General features: G+C 40.9%; 1 protein-coding gene across 4 annotated transcripts in view; it reads left to right on the forward strand.

The window, feature by feature from the left end:
* The first annotated feature begins 1033 nt into the window (after positions 1-1033).
* sema3fb (sema domain, immunoglobulin domain (Ig), short basic domain, secreted, (semaphorin) 3Fb) overlaps positions 1034-22210 on the forward strand; it is a 58164-nt gene continuing 36987 nt past the window's right edge. For all 4 annotated transcript variants that reach the window (XM_030728651.1, XM_030728652.1, XM_030728653.1 and 1 more), the window contains exons 1-2: positions 1034-1463; positions 3371-3568. In XM_030728651.1, the coding sequence (XP_030584511.1) occupies positions 3451-3568 (118 nt within the window). In that variant the 5' untranslated portion in view covers positions 1034-1463; positions 3371-3450. The remainder of the gene's footprint in view (positions 1464-3370; positions 3569-22210) is intronic.

Consider the following 22210-nt stretch of genomic DNA (forward strand, 5'->3'; position numbering starts at 1 on the left):
AGAATTTCAGATTTTGATTGATCATACCACAGGACAGAGTTTTCCTTTTCACTTTTGTTTTTTGCCCATGTTCCTTGCCAGCACAGACTGATTTTGATCTTGAGTCTTTGAATCCTTCAATCATATTATATATCATTGATGATGAAAGCCCCAAATTCTTGTCAACAAATCCTAATTTTAAATAGTTGAAATTCAGTAGAAACTCAACTCAGATGCTTTTTTATACCCAGTCTGTTATTTATTAGTCTAATTAGTGACATTATTGGTCGTTGTTCATTTAGCAGTGCACAACTTTTCCAGTCTTTTATTAACCTGTCCCACTTTTTTCTTTCCTTTTTTTTTCTTCTTTGAAGTATGAATCTGGCTTCAAATTCAATAAAAATGTAGATTTATATTTTTTTAAAGGATCACTTTCAGCATTTATCTTTTAAGTTAGATTTGATTGCTTTCTCTTTGGGTATTCAGCCTTTGAGCTGCCAGGTTGTGAATATCTCTGTCACATTGTTTGACCGTTTATCTGTATAAACGGGCTGCTGGTAGTTATTTTCTACTTTATTTACAACTGAAGGGATAATTATTAAAAAAAAACGACTCATGACTTATTAGACTGTCATGACGCCACACTAAGCCCATAGTTAACAAATGATGAACAGCAGTGGGAGTTTTTAAAACCCGGCAATCAAGGTTTTGTTTCTGTCAGTGCCGTAATCCTTATCTGGTTTAAATAACAGCTGATCAGGGGGATAATCTCAAAACTTTGTGCTTTGACCTCTGCATAATAATAAATGTCCAATCAATAAATAATGATACAAATAAATTTTAAGTATCAGATGCACAAGACCAAAGGACAGTATGTAGTCTACTCTCTGACAGCATACTGTGGTATGATATGGTAGTAAATCACTCCCCCCCCCAGGCTGGCTGGCTGATGGGCGGCTCGGCTCGTCGCTGCCCGCCCTGTGGGTGTGTTTAAGGCAAATGGGCCTCTGCATCCACCTGCTAGCGCCCTGCCTCCCTACAGTCAGGAGCGCCCAACTTTCCTGCGGAGCACACGCTACGCGTCTGGACACCGCGGGGACTTTTTTTTAAAAATTTGTATCCAGCAGCTTTTTCCCACGAGATGTTGATTGTGATCGTGCGACGACATCATCCAATCGCCTCGCGGTCACGCACAAGGTTGAGTTAGAGAAACATTTTCTCCCTTTTTCAAACTGTAATTTTCTCATTGTGCTCACTGACAACTCCGGGGCCAATACACACGCAGTGCGCACAGGTAAAAACGGTCCCCCCACCACCACCACTCCCACCCCACTCCTGAACAGGGACCGTCCAGAAAGCCGCGCCGGGATTTTCTATTGTTATTACTGCTTTCAACTTGGAGAGAGAGTGATCGATCTGTTGGAATTGGTTTTGTTCAATGACTTGCAAGGTTGGATCTGAACTTATATCCGGAAAGCTGTGAGGTAAGCCCGCACGGACTGTTCCTTTTTGAATATATTTTTAGTTTATTTCCTTATTATGAATGTCATACAAGATGTTACCTGCTTTACAGCGGCGCGCTTTTTTAATACCTTAATTTATGATTGGCACCACGCCTTACTGGCTCTTTCATTTTCTTTTTTTACACCTTAAAACAGAAACACCAGTTTGATCACAATTTTCTTTTGATCAGAAAATAAATTCCAACATGAATCATTATTGGTGTTTATTTAATGGCTGTGCAGTTTACCGTGCGCTCTAATACCGCACCAGACTGTTTACAGTTCTGTCGTCCATGTGTAGCCAAGACTGCCAGTCTGTTACGCACAGATTTCAGCGTGTTTCAGCAACATTGAGCATTTCTGCATGCATTTTTTATTCTTCATTGCCGAAGAACACATTCATACATGCACATGAATGAAGTTCATGTATAGTTTTTGTTTATTATTTTGTTTAATATTTGTATTTTCATCACTGGGGCATTTTCCTGTGTCACGATAATTGCGAAATGTTAAAAAAAAATGTTTTTTAAACGTCAGCAAATGCAAATGGTTATTTTGTTTTCCGCTGGCATAAAACACCACTGTAGCCACTGAGCCGTGTCCATCTTGATTTTATTGGTTTATGTCTGTAAGTTTTAATGATTGCGTTACATTTGTTCAACACATGTCAGTTAATAAACTGTAAAGAAGCTGAGCGCAGCGGTGGATGTGCGCGGCCTTTTTTCTTTAAGCTACTTGGACTAAAATGATTGACTCGTGACTAAAGGTTAACACAAATGTCCTCTTTTGTAAACTTTTTTATTCAAAATTCAACTCACTATACACGATATATGTATTTATATTTTTAACTTCATGGTACAACGCGAGTGTGTCTTTCACAATCCTCGGTGTCATTTGTGAGATGTGCCCCGTTTGATTTTATGCGCTTGTGTGAAGGAGTTGGCCCCCGTCTCAGAATAAACAGCTGGATGGTTTACAAATTGTAAACAGCTGAGGTTTAAACAGCTGCTTTTACTCATAAATTCACTCCAGCCAACCATTCTGAAGACTGTTTTGCTCTGCTGAGGTCTCTGAAGGTGCGTTTGAGATGGAAATCCAGTCGTCCACTGTTTGTAGTGGCGGTGGTTTCTGTGGAGAAGAGCTTTGGAGACTGTAGGTGTCCGGCCAGTGAGCTCAGGGGGATATATAGGAATGGAGGGGGGAAAATGAAGTTTTACAGGCAAAGAGGTAGCCTGTAATACGAGTATTTCTGATGGTCAGTGATATATGTGTTAAACATCAGTTGCTCCAAGGTGTCTATAATTCATTAACCAAAGACCTTTTTATTAATAAACGTCTGGTTTAGGACACCTGTTAAGCTGTTAAAGTTTGAGGCTCTCATTATTTGCAAGCCTTTTAGCAACTTGTGTTTTAGTTGCATCAATCAAAATATTATTTTTGTATCTTTTTCCTTAAGTAGGTGAGAATTGTCGTACAACCCGGCATTAGGTGAACCCAATAATTACAGAGTGGTGTCACGATGAAGGAATGCATTTTTGGGTGCATGAAGAAGAGCAGAAGAAAAGCTTCAGTGCAGTCAGCGCAATCCTGCCATTATTTTGTCGCACTCTGAAAAACAAACATAATTTTTACCAAATGGAAATCATGTGCAAGTCTCAAAAAGTTTGGCTCCTCTCCATTAGGACTCATCAGTTTAATGAAACTCCCAGAAATCTGGGCGTGAACTGCACACCTCGGTGCTGTGTCGCCCAAAACTAGCAGTGATGGGACCCTTGGGAGCAACTGATTTGATACGTCACGTGAAATTATAAATGAAAACAGACTTATTGTGGCAGTGTAAAGTGGAGTCAGCATCTTCTCTTCTCATGTGTTACTTTTTGTCCCTGCAGATTTATAAAATACAAAAAAAAAAAAAACCCCAAACCAAAAAACTAAGCGGTCGTTGGGAGCCACAGGAGGTTGGTCCACCATGCAGCTGGACGGTCTGTGGACGGTCCACACCCTCCTGGCACTGTGCAGCTTGGCTTTTGGGAACCAAGTGAGCAATGAGCCCTTGGCCGCGCCCCGTGTCTTCATCTCTTTTAAAGGTGGGAACCCGAACTGCTCTCTTTCACCCTTTTCTTTCCTCTTGTCTCTCATTCTTGGTTTATTGCTGGCTTTTTTTGTGTTTTAGTCAGTGCTGGTTTCTTCTCCAGCCATGTGTTTCCTCACTGAGTGACTGATGACATGACAGTTGTGTAACTGGAGCGATTGTGGCTTTAATACATGCTTGAGGGTTTTGCAGAGCAAGAACTTAGAGCATCACCAGAGCAGCACTGTGCAGACCACAAACAAATCATGCAACTCCCATATGCTGCCCCCTCCTCAGACCTCCAGGCCTTGTAATAACCACCAGATGCTTCCACTGGTCTATATTGCACAAATACAAACACAAACAGTGACTGAGCAAATGCACATATTGAAGAATGTGTATGTCTTGCTCATTTCGAGAGAACACATATGATTATTGTTTTAGTTACTCAAATACAGCATCTTTATCTTCAGTCATCTCTAGTGCTGAATCTCTAAATTGGAGCCACAAAGAGAGATGGGATAATAAGGAGCATGTAATAACTCCACGGCCATTATGTGATTATTCTCTGGTGAAGCAGATGTACTTTGGGGGGCTGCGTTGGTGCGTTCCATCGGCCGTACAGATTAGGTGAGATAGTCTTCCGGATTCTCCGGGCCGCAGAGTGAGAGAGTGTATTATCAAGAGCAAATTGCCAGGATCAGCCAAGCAGAGCGACATCCCCAGGGCCTGTCCTACTCGCAGATCAAGCCTTTGATTAGCATCCAGAGAAAAGCTCGGGGAGCAAGCGGCAGCACCCCTGTTTGCTTTGCTTTTTTTCGTTTCCCACTGCTCTCTGGTAGTACAAGTTGACTTAATTAAGTGGACTGGCACAGTTCATTGTTGAAGGCGTTTTCCTGCTTTAATCAAGCGGGATTTAACACACCAGTGAGCTCACATCCAGAGTTGAGCAGTTTTTTCATTTTCCAGATATCATCTTAGTCAACGCGCTGTGTTGTTTTGAGAGAACTGTGTAAATTTTGTGTGTGTGTGTGTTTTTTTTTTACTCTATAAGCTGTTTTGCATCCAGACAGGCTTGTGTATAGGTGCATCTTTGGATGGCTGAACTTATATATTTGAAAGCGCTGGACTACACGCACCATTCTTTGGCTGACAAGGAAAAAGCTCAGCACTGCTGCTTACCTGTGTATGTTTGCCTCTCTAGTCAATATGAATTTCACAGTCTGCTGCTACTGCCTCTCTCAGAGGAATGCACCCCCCTCTCCATTCAATATTATGACTCCCTCTGCCTTAATTGCTTTTTGAGAGGGGCCTTGTAGTCCTTACCTTGGCAAGCTGGCTGCACTTCCCCTGATGCATCATGATGTGTTAAGTTTTTGCTTGAGCTGTTTGGGAAGGCAGTTTGCCTCTGAGCAGCAGCATAAATGGAACACAGCTTGAAGACAAGTATGGGCGATATGCAGGTTTTTATGTTGAGACTGCAGGAGGGAATGAGTTAATTTTCAGGTACCACTTCATAATTATTGATCATTATGTCAGTGAGTCACTCTGTGAAGAAAAATCTTAAATTGCAGCTGTAAAGCTGCTTGCCTGTGCTGAACTAAACACATGTTTCAAACTGATTAACTTGGTAGCAGAGCAGCGAGGTTAAGAACCATGACCTCCATCTGGGAGGCCCTCACTTCCCTATTAAAGCAGGTAGAGTAAATCATGGCACCTAATTGCTTTGCTTTTGCTCCATGTAGTGTGCACAGCTTTTATAACAGGAAAACACATTCTGTGATACTGAAATAAAAGCCTACACCTTCTCAGTATACTTAGAGGATGCAGGAAGTTGAATAATGTATCTGCTTATACATATTTCAATAAGATTTGCTTTTGTGGAGTCTGACAGATAAACATTGCAAGTAGACTTTGTTCAGGCTTATCATGTCTTCTGCGTCGGTAAGCTGAGGAGAAAGGGCGAAGCTGCCTGAAGAAGCCTGCCTCACTTTAAACAGCATGTAGCTGCAGAAGAGTGAGGAAAGAGAGCAAAGCAAATCCATAACAAATAATTAGGTGACTTTTTAAAGTTGGCTGGCATGATAGACTCATATCATATAGCCATGGAGCTGCTGATAAGTAGCTAGTGTACACAGTGAGAGATGTGATATTAAAATAGTTTCCTGTTTGGTTTCCTGATTTTTCAGTGGCTTTTTTTTAACAAACATGATTTAATGCAGGATTTCGTGTTTTCAGGATTTTATGGAAACTTGGTTAAAACTTGCATTCCATCCACAAGAAAACCTGCCTAATTATCCCATTCTGGCATCTTTGAGCTTTATTCACTTTTCTAATTTATCTTAAGTAGCGCCGTCAGTCTTGATTTAAGTCTGTTCAAATGTTGCAACACCAGATCATCACAATTTGTAATGGTGCTCATTAGTGAAATGAAGTGATGGGCAGAATTAATGTGAAAAATGCTTTAGCTTTTTTCTGTGAGACATCCAAGTCATGCAAGCGATGTTGAAACCATTAAGAGTTAAAAGTTCCACAGATTTACATGTGGGTTTTTTGTTTTTTTCATATCATGCTGTGAGCATTTTCTAAATGGGCAAAACACTCCAGGGAGAGTACGTTGCTTCTGTTGGCCCATATTTCTGTTATCACATATTACAGTTCCTGCATAAAGTAGATCCAAATCTAAATCCATACTAATGGCTCTGCTATTTTTAGGCACATGAACTTTCGCCTCATCTGGGCTGTTGTGAGTACATATACTTAAAATAATCACAGAACATCACTTAGGTTGTGCCGTGTTCTTTAAATCCTTTCAGTGCAGTTGTTGACATAGAGGGTGTAACTGGCGATTAAAAAAAAACCTTTTAATGTAAAGTTTTTCTTAGTCTGCTTAATTACAAAGGCGCGTGGTAAACATCAGCTCAGAACAAACAGAGACACGGCGTCAAGAGCCTCCATGCAAATTTTTACTTTGGAAAGTCATGCCAGCATAGTCTGCAGCTGAGGGTGGAGCCACGTCTTGCACCATAAGGACCATGTAAGAATTACCGCAGTGTGCTTCTCACCTTTTCTCAAAGAATTTTGAAACAGCTTCTCGCACAACTTCACCAATGTCATCATTGCCTGTCGGTACAAACAAAAAGTCCTTTAAATGCCGTAACATCATCAGGATTACAGCTCTCTCCCCCACCTCCTCCCTCTGAGTATGCACGAGGCCAAAGCCACCAGGATGACACCAGAATGTGGGTCAGCTCTGCTACAATAAACAGGCTCACTGCAGGCAGTGCAGGTGGCAGTAAGAGAAAGCCACTGTGGCTTATCATTATTCCACACAGTTCTTGTTTGCAAGCCCTCCTGTGAATGGCTAACAGCGGGCTACTATTTTTACTTCTCAGCAAAGTTTTTTAGTCTCTATTGGGTGAGAGTGCATGGGTGTTTGTGTGGGTGGGTGGCAGTGTAAAGGGTTAGAAACTCCCCTTTGGGGTCAAATGCCAGGCATTCTGGTATGTGTTAACCCTTGTTCTGCAGTGGCTATGTTTCTGTTTGGCTTTTAATTCCACTGAGTAACAACAGATGAGGATTAAATCTGTAAATATATAATGTAAAAAGCAGCTTAGAAGGGAAATAGCCACTTCAATAAGTCAGCAGTTCGGTATCGCTTCCACTCTGGCCTCGCCCTTTTACAGCCAGCCTGTCACTTATCTAGTAAATGTTTAAACTGTTATTACTGTTGTTCACACAACACATTCCAATAGTCACTTTCTTCTTTGGAGGTATACATTAGTGGCCAGAATCAACTTAAGCTCTTATCACTTGTGACCGTATCAGCATGCGTGTTTGAGTGTGAAGCCTTGAGTGTTTATTCAGTTTTGACTGTTTCAGTGAGAAATGCAGTTGAAAATTTCAGATCTTTTGTAATGTTACTTGTATATTTGCTAACAGTGATAACCACTTGTAGCTCCTCTTTCTATTTTCTGATGCAGGTCTAACTTGCTTCAAGCCAGACTGGTAGAATTTCACCCTAGCTGTAATATTGCAGTGTTGACCAACCACATGTAGAAGCCACAAAACCACTGACCCTGTCGTCTGGCACTGCTGCTGATGTTTTGCTGTGATCCCTAATTACTGTTTGTGAGACCTGAGTCCATATAACCCCACAGCAGCAGAGTAATGACTGACAAAGCATTGAAAACCACTATTACTTTGGCCACGTCCCAGACCTCAGCTTGTCTCCGCAGCAGCTAAGCTCAGTTATATTTAGTGTAAAACTCTCTTCTCCCTCAGCAGGTCCACAGAAGTCATTTGTGGCGCTGTGGTTAACCACTGAACGCAATCGGCAGGGTGTTGATGGTGGTTTAAGTGCAAATGCAGCTTTGTCCGGAGCAACTTGCACTCTGCTGTGATCCAGCTGTCAGAAGAGTCACTTAATTGCAATGTCCAACTTTGTCTGGAAGTCATTCTTAACTGTGTAAAACATTTTTAATTTGATTGAGTGACTGCAGAGAAGAGTGTGTATATTAAAGCAAAGTGAGGCTGTGCCGTGTGTATTTGTAACAGCTGCTGCTTAAGCTTTATGGGGGAAAATTTGTCTCACATTTATAATCTCTGTGGAGGAATGCTGAATTCGCACATTTGTTTTAATTTATGGGAAAAACCTTTCTTACGTGGCGTTCCTATAACTTCTTGTCTATGATAAAACACAATAAGTGGGGATCAACCAATTAAGTGCTGAATTCATGTCAGAATGGGATGCATCTCAGCTTGAAATGTATTTATCTCTTTGGCCAAGCTAATTTATGAGCACAGCATGGTTTATTTTCACTTCAATGAATTTCATTTAAATCTTTTAGCAGTTGGCTTAAATGAAATGTGATTGCTGGCCTGCTGCAGTTCCCATCCAACTTTAGGCATGAGTGCTTGTCTAGTAAAAAGTAATCACTGAACAGTTCACAGTGGTATACGTCCAACAGCCTCAGACTGAGAGGTCAGACTCAGGGATCGATTATCTGTCTGTCTCTGCACCCCTGTAACCTTAACTCTGCCCCCTATTTGGTGGATGACTGATAGTACCGTGATTACATTTTATTTCCGGACCACTGAGTTTATTGTTTTGATTGGAATGCACTGAAGATGAAAAATAACAGCGTACTTTGCATTTAAAGCACAGTGCCATTAGAATTCATCTCTCTGGTAATATTTTAATGGGAAAACTACAGATTCTCTGTCTGCCCATTTATATTCTTTGCTTGCACATATAGAAATGACGCATTGCCAAGAATGCAGGTTCTAATTGTTCTTTACTCATATCTATAATGAAAAGCCATGTCATTTGTAATGCATAATTTATTTTAAATGTAGCGCATATGCATCTTCATTAAGTTTTGCAGTTGAATTTATTCATCTGTTGGTCATAGACTACAGTATTGCAGAAGACAGTGCTACTGCCACCCGCGCCCCTCTACTTGTCAGGTATATGTGTGGGACAGACGTGTGATATTCCCTGAAAAGATGAGTATGTTGGCACCTTTCAGCATGTTGCCCCTGAATCCAGCAGTAATCTGATGCCCCGTCTATTGGTGCCAATTTCCTTCTGCAAATAAACTCGCGTTCACGGTGTCATCTCATAGTCAACCGTTAGCTCTGGCTGAGCCTCCCACCTGGCGCTGATGCTGCGACTCCTGGAATATCTGTTTTATTCTCTCATTGCCAGTAGCTGTGAAATGCACACAGGCTTTTCTTTATGATGGTCCATGAACTGACTCATTGTGTTTCAGTGTTATTGAATATAGCCACTTGGCACCTCAGCTTGATTTTCATGCCATATGGCTGCGAGGTTGTAAAGAGTATCATATGCTGCTTGGGTGGTCCTAATGTTTGATAAAAGAGGAAGTAGTATCATTGCTCGGATTCTCTTTCCTCAGCATATGGTCGCTAGATGTATTGTTTCTGTGTGTGCGTGTGTGTGTGTGTGTGTGTGTGTGTGCACGCGTGTGCATGCAGTGCAGAGTAGAAGAGAAGAGAACAGTGTCCTTACATTTCTCCAAGGGGTGACTGGTGGCAGTTGCCAAACCTTAGGTGACATCTTGAAAATGCTTGCTGTAGCCAATCAGCAGTTTAGTTTCTGGTCTTATTAGGTAAAAAAAAAAAAAAAAAAAGCAGCAAAACTTCTGTCACTTTAGAAGCTGGAAATAGTACACAAGTCCACCCTAACCATAGCTACAGTTACTTAATTATTAAAACAGTTGCCAAATAGACAGTTTAATTGCAATGTCCTTCTTCCTTCTGCTACTCAGTTATCTTCCCCTGGCACGAGAACTACAGTAAACACATGGGGACCGGGGTGTTTTGGATTCCTCGCATGTCAGCGGCACTCTCTTTTAGCATCTGCAGTATGGGATGTGTCATATTGAGAGTGTGGTGTTTGCACTTTGGCCAGGGTTTCACCTGTGGAGCAGCCGTCTGAGTCAGGTTACGTGGTCTGTCAGTGGCCCGCCAGTGAAACCAAAATGGGGTCTCAAAATGAACGAGGACCCCGTGTTGTCTGCCCGTCTTGTCTTTCAAGGGCATGTTGTTGCATTTGTTGGCCCCACCCTGAGTCTCCTCACAAGACTGAAAAATACCACCCAAATTGTCCACCGATGCTGCACCAGTGGAAAGAAAGTGAATCACTTTTCTTTCCACTGGTGCAGCATGTTTTGCACATATGCTTTTATTTATGGAAAGGGAATTGTACTCTCTTCCAGCTTTACATAAAATGGCCAAAAATGCAGGATTAGAGCGCTAGGAATCTCAAACCAAGCAGAGCTGACGTAGTTATGTCTTTTATGCCCATGTAGAATATGGACAAATGTGTTGGAGTAGTAAATGAGTTCACATGTTAAAACCAAGTAATCAGGTAAGATAATGGAGGTAAAGGTTTTACTGTCAACGGTAGCATAAAACTTCTCAGTGCAGAAGTCCGTCATTCACCCTCTTCTGTTATTGTACTACCCCTTTCCCTTTGTTCAGGAAACTGATAATAGATAATGATGTAGCATTCTCAGGCTTGACATCTTGGTAACCAGGTTGGTATCTAGCACACCTGCCAGGCTTCAAGGCTTGTACTTTTTCCAGGTGGCATAATTAAGACTTCCTGTGGGACTTTGTGTCTTTTCTCGCTTGTGAAAACAGGGCATTAGCGGAGACCGGATGAACAGGTTGAAGACTCAGACTAGCTTTGTCTCTGCACTGCTGCTGAGGCTGAACATTGTATATTCTTAGCACCAGTGTTTCTCTTGTGGCAGATTAAGGTGTCAGGGAGAATAATGGTCCAGACGGCTTACACAAGTTTTTGGATCCAGCTCAAATCAGTGCCCAAGTCTCACAATAGGTTTATGGTTTCGATTGTGGTATTGTGTGATTTCTTTTAGGAAAGTTTAACTTGAGAGAAAAGTGTTACAAAGACAGGAAGCAGTGTGCAGAGGTGGAGGCAAAATAATGAGGGGGTAAATGAATTTAGTGGTTGCCCAGGTGAATGACACCTGCTATGAAGTGCTTCTTTGTCTTGCCATCTGGACAGAGGGATGACTTGATCCCTATCATGGGCTAATACTTGCCAATTTCTGTTATCTTAGACATTAGACAAAGAATAGCTGTTGCTTTTTGGGACTTGAAACTGTGGATGATATTCAAGTTTTAGTCATTTATCTGGGCTTGAACACTTGAAGCCAGGCTGTCAAAGCGCTCTTTTCAGTGGAGCTCATCCGGAACACTGAACCACCTTGTCTTCAACCTGTGCAAATTCCCCCCATCGCCTCCCTCCCTCCTTTGGCTGTCTGTAGACGCTCATATCATATTCAGAGCACAGCTTCGTCATACCAGTCTTTGAAGGTATCTGTCCCTTTCCTCTCCTGCCTTGTACCTCAAGGCCTGTGGCTCTAGCCCAGCACATCACGCCAAACTGCCCTCTCCCTGCTCTGCATTAAGGCATAAACAGACACTTGGTTTGGATTTTGTTACAAAAAGCCAAATCAACACTTGTTCACTTTTGTTCTTTCCTTAAGGCTTCCCAGTGGCTCTAGCCTGAACAGTAACGTCACTCCCTATCTGTAGTTGCAGGCTTCAAAGTTATCTCTTCAAGAGGTATCTCATATCACCCTCATATCTCTGAATCATATCTGCTCTTAACACTTCTACTCTTCTCAATCTAGCTTTCTTTGTGTCTCTGGATCTGATTTTATTTGTCTTCTAGCGTTGTAAAGTTACTGACCTCAGGATGCATACGTTCTTTAATATAAAAAAATCCTCAGGTGCCATTGATACATATACACATTGCTTATGGATATTGTACTTCATGGCAAATAGGAGTGCTTGTGGAAGTTTGTTTAAAGCCTGTCTCAATGCATGTGGACATCCCTGAAGACATTAAGTACATAGGAATTGCTCAGGAAGGTCAAGTGGGAGGCTATGACCCAGACAGGGGAGGTCAAGGCCACTGCCACCTCCTGATCTACAACCTCAACATAATTTCTCACCCTGTGTCACTGGGGGATAGTATTTCAGATGCTTCTCGCAGACGTGGAACTACTAAGATGACCTCTTCTTTTTGTGTCCTACAGTTGGCTGAGATGGTGCAATGCACTGCGACCTCATAGACTGCATGTTGTTACAGCTCAAATGCTGTGCTGGACAATCACTTTGTTAAGAGTTAGGGAAAAAAGTGTGCATTAGGACCAAATCAGCAGTGTTGAAACATGTTTTCTACTCTTTCACCGTGTAAAATTATTTTCTGTGTTATTTGACAGCTTGGTCCAATGGGACCCCAAATTGCTCCCGATGGTCAGGCCATTACGTTGCATAGCAGCTTCCTGTTATTACTCTGTGTGTGAGATTACTCAGAGTTGCATAAGATTTAATAAATTTTTCCTTATAAAGTCTTTTAAATTGATTTATTGTAGAACATTTTTTTAGTTCATCATCCAAACTGTTCCATAATTTTACTCCATGAACAGAAATACATATTTGTTTTAAAGTAGTACGCATGGATTTACTCATAAAATCATACTTCCTCCTATAGTTTCTATCACTTGAATTTAAAACAAAGAACTTTTGTAAATTAATTTGCAATAGCCTCTTTCTGGCTTTGAACATAAGTAGTAGCATCTTTAAATTAGCCAAGTCTCTTAATTTTAAAATATTTGATTGAATAAACAATTTATTAGTGTGTTCTCTAACATTCACATTGTGTAAAACTCTTATAGCTTTCTTTTGTGTCACAAACAGCAGCTTAATATTAGTTTTATACGCGTTGCCCCACACCTCTATACAATAAGTCAAATATGGAATGACAAATGAATAATATAATGTCTGAAGTGTTGAGAGTTCTAAAATGTTTTTTACTTTGTTTAGAAGTCCAATACTTTTATATAGTTTTTGTTTTATGTATTTTAAATGAGATTTCCAATTAAGTTTAGGATCCAAAGCAACTCCTAAAAATGTAACTTCATTTACTCGTTCCACTAAATTTTCATCTATAGTCATTGTATTGGAATCATCTATTGTTCTGTTACCAAAAATCATAAATTCTGTTTTTTTCCAGTTTATCAATAATTTATTGTAATTAAACCACTCATTAAGTTTAGACATCTCACAAACCATATGGTCCATGATGTTTTTTAATTCATTCCCAGAACAAAATTAATTTGTGTCATCTGCGAACAGAATGAATTGTAACATTTTAGACACCTCACAAATGTCATTAATATGCAAAATAAAAAGCTTTGGTCCTAACACTGAACCTTGGGGGACTCCACATTTTATTTTTTGAAGATCTGATTTTTCATTAATTAGCTGTACAAATTGTTTCCGATTAGTCAAATAACTACTCAGCTAATTATGAACTATGCCTCTTATCCCATAATCCTGTAGTTTGGAAAGTGATAATGTGTGGTCAATGGTATCAAATGCTTTTCTTAAATCAGTAAACATCCCCACTGTATATTGATGAAATATGTCTAGTAAGCATGATCAGAAGAAAGTACTCAAAGTATTAAAAGTAATTGTGAACAATACAGAAAATGTCCCTACATATGCTATTATATAAGTGGATTATTACTACTGGTTCATTGATATCTAGGCAGCATTTTACTCTTGTAGTTGGTTGAAGTGGATCTCATTTTGAAATGCATGTATTTTGTGTATTTTGTGGCAGCTCGAGGGTTTTTTTTTTGTAAGTCACAGATTTTTGAGGGGGGATTTGTTTTTGCAATAATTCAGAAATTACCCAGAGCCCAAAGTAACAACTTCACAGTTCTTGTGTTTTGTCCAAGAGTGGAAACATTAAATATGTGGCACTTTTAACTAAACTAAAAATATTGGGTGTTTAATTATTGAAAAAAAAACTGTTGTGTATTGTAAGATATTCATATGTTTTCTGTGTAAATAATATAATCTCAAAAGCACATAGTAACTCAAACTGTCATATAAATGTATTGGAGAGAAAATAATATTTTTTTCTGAAACTCAGTAGAAGTGCCTCAAATTCTAACTTGTGTAGATAAAATGTTTAGTTGACCGTGAATCTTTGTCACAATAGTCTTGACAGATTAAAGCTGATAAAAGGGTTGCGCAAATATTATGTCATATTAGTGATGGTGAAGTCATTTGTTGATGTGTGGTTTAAGTCATAACACAGAGCTTTAAATGTGTAGTGTATAAGAATAGCGGTCATACGTAAATAAATTTTTCAGCTGCAGCCTCATTTATGATGATCGTTGTAGTTGCTGCGTATCAGTACAGTTGGTTGTAGTGATCAAAGTGGATTACACCTGCTGAACTGCGACCTTTTTATTACAGTTTCTGAAAAATGTGAAAAAAAAAAAGCATTTGACCTCTTCAAATTTTCATTTAGTGATAAACAAATGTTTAAACCGCAGTCATCCATGTGATTCTGTTAGAAAAGTCACAGAGAAAGTAGTCCACGGTTGAAGTGTAGAACACACAAACTGTACGCTATGCAGGTCATTAGTTAGAGTTCATTCAAGCATTTAGGGGTAAATTGCACTCAGCATTTCACCTCCTGCTAAAAACCTTCCAGCACCCTGCTTCCCACCTCCTCATCTGATCACAGATGAGGTCATACACTGTTCCATGTTGGTAAGGGGAAATGAGGCTGTTTGGAAGACACACTGAAGAGTTTAGCCCATAAGAGCACTCAGGCATAATACAATGCATGCACTTTGATGTCTTTGTAGTGGTGTGGTTTTGAAATGCTGATTTGGAGATTTCTCTTTTGCTGCCTCCTGCATGTTGGTGGAGTAGGTGTTAATTGCAGAGTGTGGGGATGGACTTCTGATCACACCCATTGAGCATGGGCTGGGGCCAGCAGTGACCCCCTGATGATGGGCCTGTTTTTTTGTAAATGACCCCCCCCCCCCCCCCCCCCCCCCCCCCGCGGTGGTGTGTCCTCTTGATTGGTGAGGGAGTGAACAAGGGGGGACCCTGGCATGCAAGTCCCCTTGTTGTTGTTGTTGTTTGGCGTCGCCCACACACTCTTCCCCCTGTGAAGGTCCTATAGCTGCAGGGATGTTTGTGTAGGTTTGCCTCTTATTCACAGAAGTTCATTCACATTCTGGGAGACCTGGGGGTGGATGTCAAACTGGCATCAGGCCTTTTTTGTCAATGAATGCAGCACACAGCATCCCGCAGGCCTTTTACCGTGCTTCCTATAGATTCCTCAGTCCGGGTCCGAGGAGCACCACTGTGGAACTCCAAAGAGAGGACAGCAATTTAGAGTGGAGGTGAAAAATGAGGTCCTCATATGGGAAAATGAAAGTGAAGAAGAGGAAAGGAGACTTTACATCCTCCACTCCACCATGGCATGTGGCCAAACCAACAGTGGGAGATGTGTTGCAATCGAAAAGCAGAGAGGATTATGAGCAGTCAGGGAAATATTTGTGAAACTATTTGGTAATGCCCTGGTGTTGCTAACTTTGTTCTGTCATCCTTTCTTTGATTCTCTGGGCGAGATGTACATGCTCGTGAGCTCTCCAAGTCTCTTATTGTTTTGTAAATCTTAAGATGAAAGAGCGTGGTGCTACTGTGTGTTCTAAGTCCCTGTTTGACTTCTTAACTCAGTTGCTTGTTTTCCTGCTTAGCCCTTCAATGGTGGGTTAATGAATACTTTATTGCCACTTTACTGTGTGGATCTTAGCGGCCGTATTTAATTTCCCCCCCGAGGGACGTCCTGTGGCGTTTCCCAGAGTTTCGGAGCAGCCTACTTTGCATTTCTTTTCTGTGAGAAGACAAACGGGCCTAGAGTCCAAGATGAAGCGCTCTGACAGAGGGAGGCTGAGACAGAGAAAAGGGGACGAGAGGAAGAGAGGCAGGGACAGAGTGGGCTAGGATTTCACTCCCACTTCTTTCCCTCCGAGCTCTGAATCAGTCCAAAGTTTCTCTCATGGGCTACAGTATGTATCAGGTTTTACCCCCACTCCTCTTCTCTTACCTTCCCAAGTTTTGACATGCTTATGTCTTATCTTCCAGGGTGGAATTAAAAGGGTCAGGAATAGAGTTTTTCCAGGAGAAAAAGTAAAGCTCCAAACACAGAAAGTCCTGTCAGTAATCGGTAATGGTACACCATTGGATGTGCCGATATTTTGGAGTTCAGCTTCAGTGGTGTGGAATCAGAGACCAGTGAATGCATTTCTATGGCACTGTAGTTGTATTTCTTCTAGAAAAAAAAAACCTTCCCAGGTCCACCTCAGGTGGGCAGTGACTGATATTGTAATCCACCTTGAAAGTGTTTCTTCTCTTCTGCTCATAACTCTGTCAGACAGATCTCAGTAATCCTGCTCAACTGTGACGAGTGTTTGCTGTTTTAAAGCCTGTAATTAAGTCAGTTAACCTCCCCTTTTTCCAACCAGCGAGGGGTTCCAGGGGGTCCAGGCACCCCCCCTCTGTCACACGCTGGACCCTGTGGTGAGCGATGGCATTTTAATGGAGGCCTCCCAGCAGAAAAAAAAAAAGCTAGTGGAACCAACCCGAGGGAATATTTAAAAGATTGACAAAAAAGAGCAGGACTGAATAAGCAGCCCCTTCCGGTCCACTTAAACGTGGAAGCCTCCTTTTTCCAAAGGTAATTGATTGGAACAAATTAGCAGTGGAGAGATAAACTATGGCTAGGTGAGATGCTGTGCTTCTGGTGATACACTTGGGTATAATTAACTCTTGTGTTGAGGCCCATGGTAAAGCTCACCCATGTGTTTGTCTTAAAGGCACTTTAGGACTCAGTGGCAGTGCTGGACCTAATGATCTGTAAATGAACTCCATTTTCCAGCAAAATATTTGAATTGTTTTGGGGCTGAAGTTTGTTTGTAGGTGAAGTATTATATCAGAAATAAGAAAAACAATTAGGCATTGCTCAGTCCTGTGCGGTGATGTGGCAGGCGCTTGTTGCACGTGTACTGTATTATTGTGGTGGCAGTGGTCATCAATTTGAACACAGGGTAATGTAGTTATCACTCATATTATGTCCTTAACAAAACCCATAGCAGCATCAGAGACACAAAGACAGTTACACAGTTAGAAGTAATTATATGATGAGTCAGTTTATTAGGATTTGCATGGTTAAAGGAAAAGCAGGAGTGTCTTCTGGCTGAAGCTAAGGCAGCAGAACATAAAAGCTCGGTGAAATAAAATCAACACAGGATCATAAAATTGGGGATATTTAAATGATACCTAGTTTAAGTTGCATATTATCAGCTTTCTATTCTGAGCTTGCCAAAACAACTTGCAAAATCCAACCAAGTTATGTCAAGTTCTGAAATAGCTTTTAACACGCAGACACCGGAGTTGCTGATAGATGCAGCGATGAGTCTTTTCACAGCTGAAGCCTACCTCTGTCTCTTTATCAGTCCAGGTTTAACACATCCCCACTTCTTTCTCTTAGCAACGTGCTTCAGCTGCTTGGCAGTGCCTCTTGAGATGTCAAGAAAATTCACTTTCATGCATTAATCAGAGGGGAAGTCTGAGCGAGCTCTGAAAAGAGCTGTCATGACCCCAAACAATCACTGACACACCTGATAGTTTACCCGTCAAAGAGTTTCCTCTCCTTTTTAATTCCTCTTTGGGATTCGTGACTTCATTGTGACGAATGCTTTCATGTGCTATTAAATGTCTGTTGATATGCCCGTGGACATTATCATTCCTTTTGTCTCAGTGGTCTGGGCTTCACACACAAGGTCTGCTGTTAGCAATCTCTAACAGTGTCATCCAAATGTAATTAAATGCTTTTTCCACAAGAGATGTAAGGTGCAAAACTCAGCCAGTAAACCTTTAAAATCTTCCTCAAGAGGTAGATGAAGAGAAGTGTGAAATGCACCGTTTTAGTAGCACTTCCATCTGTAGCCTTGGTTCTCAATCTCGCTCTTGCTTGTTATGATTTAAAAAGGCCTTGAGGTTTATTGTGATAAATATCATCTGAAAAAAAAAAAAAAAAGTTCTGTCAAGCAATACAGAGGTCTGGTCATTTCTAATTAGATGCCCCTGCAACCCTGACAAGTTTAAGGGGTAGAAAATTGATGAATTTCCCATTCAATCACTACCCGAAGAATCTTTAAAAGCAGATACAGAGATGTTTTTACCAGAATATGCTTAAATACATCTGCTACTGAAGCTATTTTTTTCAGCTTACATTGAAATTATTTTCTTAATTAAAATTTTTTTTTTAAACAAATGGACAGTTAAAGTCCATATTTCACCATCACCAGCCTACCAGAAGTGCCTCTGCAGAGGAAGCAATCCTTCATTTTCACTGTATGATGTCACATAATCATGACAATCATGCACTTAGCTGCTGTACTTTAGGTAAAGGTTGCAACATGTGACATAGGGGGATAGAACCACGACAAAGACCGTGAATTTTTGTATTGCAATCTCAGTTTTAGAACCATTACACACTGAGTGCAGAGCAGCTCACCCACATTATATTTCAGTCTGAGTCTGGTTTAAGCTACAAGTTAAAAAGATAATATACTCATTACTACTAATTCTTCTGAATCGTCTTATTGTGCAGTTTTGAGAACGACACAGTTTTCATAAAGTTTGCTGCTTCAGTGTTTTTAGATCTTTTTGTCAAATGTTTCTATGATATAATGAAGTATAATTACAAGCATTTCATAAGTTTCAATGGCTCTTATTGACAGTTACATTAAGTTCGTGCAAAGAGACAACATTTGCAGTGTTGGCCCTTCTTTTTCAAGACCTCTGCAATTTGCCCTGGGCCAAATCCTGACTTATAGCAGCCCATTCTTGAATAATCAGTGTTTGGAGTTTGCCAAAATTTGTGGGTTTTTGTTTGTCAATCTGCGTCTTGAGGATTGACCACAAGTTCTCAATGGGATTAAGGTCTGGGGAGTTTCCTGGCCTTGGACCCAAATTTTCAATGTTTTGTTCCCTGAGCCACTTAGTTATCACTTTTTCCTTATGGCACGATGCCCTATCATGCTGGAAAAGCCACTGTTCTTAGAACTGGTCTTGGACGGTTGGGAGAAGTTGCTCTTGGAGGGTGTTTTGATGCCACTCTTTATTCATGGATGTGTTCTTAGACAGAATTGTAAGTGAGCCCAGTCCCTTGGATCAGAAGCAACCCCATTTTTCCACATGCCCCAAACAATCAGAAAGGGGCTTCATCACAGAAAATGACTTTACCCTAGTCCTCAGCAGTCCAGTCCCCGTACCTTTTGCAGACTGTCAGTCTATCCTTGATTTTTTTCCCGCAGAGAAGTGGCTTCTTTGCTGCCCTTCTTGACACAAGGTCACCCTCCAGAAGTCTTTGGCTCACTGCACGTACACATGCATTCACACCAGCCTGCTGCCATTCCTGAGCATTGGTGGTGCCCCAGTCCTGCAGCTGAATCACCTTTAGGAGATGGTCCTGGTGCTTTCTGGACTTTTTTGGGCAGCCTGAATCCTGCTTCACAACAATTGAACCTCTCTCCTTGAAGTTCTTGATGACCTGATAAATGGTTGATTTAGGTGTAATCTTGCTAGCAGCAACATCCATGCCTGTGAAGCCCTTTTTATGCAAAGCAGTGATGACTGCATGTGTTTCCTTGTTGGTAACCATGGTAAAAGAGGAAGAACAAGATTTTCAAGAACCACCCTCCTTTTAAAGCATCCAGTCTGCTATTTCAGCATGACAGGGTGATCTCCAGCGTTGTCCCCATCAGCACTCCCACCTGCGTTAATGAGAGGATCACTGAAATGATGTCAGCAGGTACTTTTGTGGCAGGGCTGAAATGAAGTGGAAACGGGTTCATGGCAAAGAGGGACTTTGCAATTATTTGCAATTCATCTGATCACTCATAACATTCTGGAGTAGATGCAAATTGCCATAATAAAAGCCAAAGCAGCAAACTTTGTGAAAACTAATATTGTGGCATTCTCAACATTTGTGTCCACAACTATATGTGTTGGACAGTTTCACGTCCAAGAACCTGGAATTTTTTTTTTTAAGCTCACATCAGCTTTACTTATTGTGTAAGTGCATTCAAGCGTAAAGAATTGACTTCCACTTTTAAATTTTTATATAACAACTAAGTCTGTTTGGCTGTTGTTTATCCAGAAGTTGAATGTTATTCAAAAATAAACTGAGCATTATGTGTAATAATGTCAAGCAAGATTCAAGTTTTCTTACATAGGTTAATGAAAGCCTTCTTGTGAAGTTAAAAGAAACATGGATAAGTTTTTCATTTGTATGTCATTCATACATACATAATTTGTTTTACCCTGGTTGAAATATGATATGACCCTTTCATGGAGATGTACACTAATTAATCTCCCACTATTCCCAGTGGTGATACACTGCAGTTAACCGCACATTATTCCCAAATATTTTCTCTGCAGTGAACTCTCCCTGGCTGAGATACAAGCAATACATCTTGGATGAATATTCCACATTCTCAAGATAAATTTGCCCGGGGACGCAGATTACTCTCTCATCATATGGAGGTTCCACAAGAGCTCTGCTTTGACTTGTCTGCCTTAATTGCTGCGTCAATTAAAATGTTTTTCAGAAACACTGTGCAAGCTGAGCAAGGGCCGGGAGAATTGCTAGAGGCTTCAGCTCGTTTGCAGCTGTGTGTTGCCTGCAGTGTTGATGAAGAGAGAGTGAGAGGAAGTGAGGCTGAGTTGCTGGGGAGCTCAAGTGGTGAGCAGTCAAACAAAAGCGCAAGGTGTGTGCTCCTGTCCACTCAGCAGTAAATAAGGAGCACTTTTATCAAAATGTAAATAATATGTAGCTAAGCTTTATAGTGAATGAAAGTCAACCAAAATACAGAAAGCAAGTATCAGTTGCCTTCAAACATTTCTGATTGAAAATGATGTCAGATTATGTTAATATAATCACCATGGCTCTCTGCTAATCTGTTATTATCAGTGGGGCCAATGATAACATACCATATTAGCGATATTAAAATTGGAGCTGAATTTTGTTCTTTTTGGCGATGTGTAATATATTAATGTGGGCTCCTTTGAGACATGAAGGACTTGACCCATGATGGGCTTCAGACTAAATTAACGGGTAATTGCTGGGTGCTACAGGGCCACAGATGACTGTGAGAACAAGGCAGCTTCCCTCCACAGCTGCGCATGCTGAGACTGTCCTCCCATGACGAACAACAGCATCGGAGCATGTAACATAAACCAAAATGCCATAAGTGACGTAGTACTCTAGCGATCATGTTAATCATGTTGACCAATGAAGGAAGTCAGATTATATTATTAAAGAGCGATGAAGTTTGTGTATGGAGGAAGTTAAGTTGGATGGATGGACTGCATTACAGTCTCGGCCCATCCATCCAAGACTTGTATTTTTTAAAGCTTGACCGAGCTCCTTCCCTAACATTAACCACATGTTTGTTATTGGAACCTTTAAGAAGTAGTTATTGCAATCCATAAAAAAAATAAATAAAAAAAATGTTTACCTAAAAGCAAAACAAAGGGAATGCAATCAGAGTGTTATAAAACTAATAAGCTTTCAGGTCAAAGACCTGTCACTCAAACTGATTGTTGAATTCAATGCTGTGGCTCCAAAAAGGAGCTCTCAAACTCTCTGAAGGAGAATGTTGCCTCAAGCAGGAATCAGCTGGATCTAGCTACAAATATCTTGGTTACACAAGGCCCCAAAATGCTTTCAAACTACCATAATTTTTTTTTCATTTCCTTGTTCAAGTGATTATTTGTCCATTATTTGTGTCTTCAGTCTGTTTTGCAGCAGCAGAGTGAGACCCTTCTCACTTAAACATAGGTCTTAGGTGGCTTCCTCCCCTCTGGTTTCTTGTCTTTACCATCTAGGAATTCACTCTGAATAGCGCTGTGTTTTAGCCACTTTGCAATCTATACTCCCGACCTCTCCTGTAGCTCATTACCTACTGCCAGGACTGTTCAAGAGGAAGGCTGCAGGGTCACAGAACAGGATCTCCTGCCTGTCAGTCAAACGTCTGGGCTGCCGGGTGTCTTAGATTTAAACCCAATCGGGGAAAGACTGACTGGTCATTAAAATCTCCCAGGGAGGCTGAGTTTTGAGTTTTGCCAAAGCTCAGTATACTTACACAGCTGTCAAGGTGTCTGTATGTCTGCTGTGTTGTGCAGATGTCACCTCAGGCACTATTCAGTCACG

This window comes from Archocentrus centrarchus, chromosome 5, assembly GCF_007364275.1.
Source record: "Archocentrus centrarchus isolate MPI-CPG fArcCen1 chromosome 5, fArcCen1, whole genome shotgun sequence".
Lineage (NCBI taxonomy): Eukaryota > Metazoa > Chordata > Actinopteri > Cichliformes > Cichlidae > Archocentrus > Archocentrus centrarchus.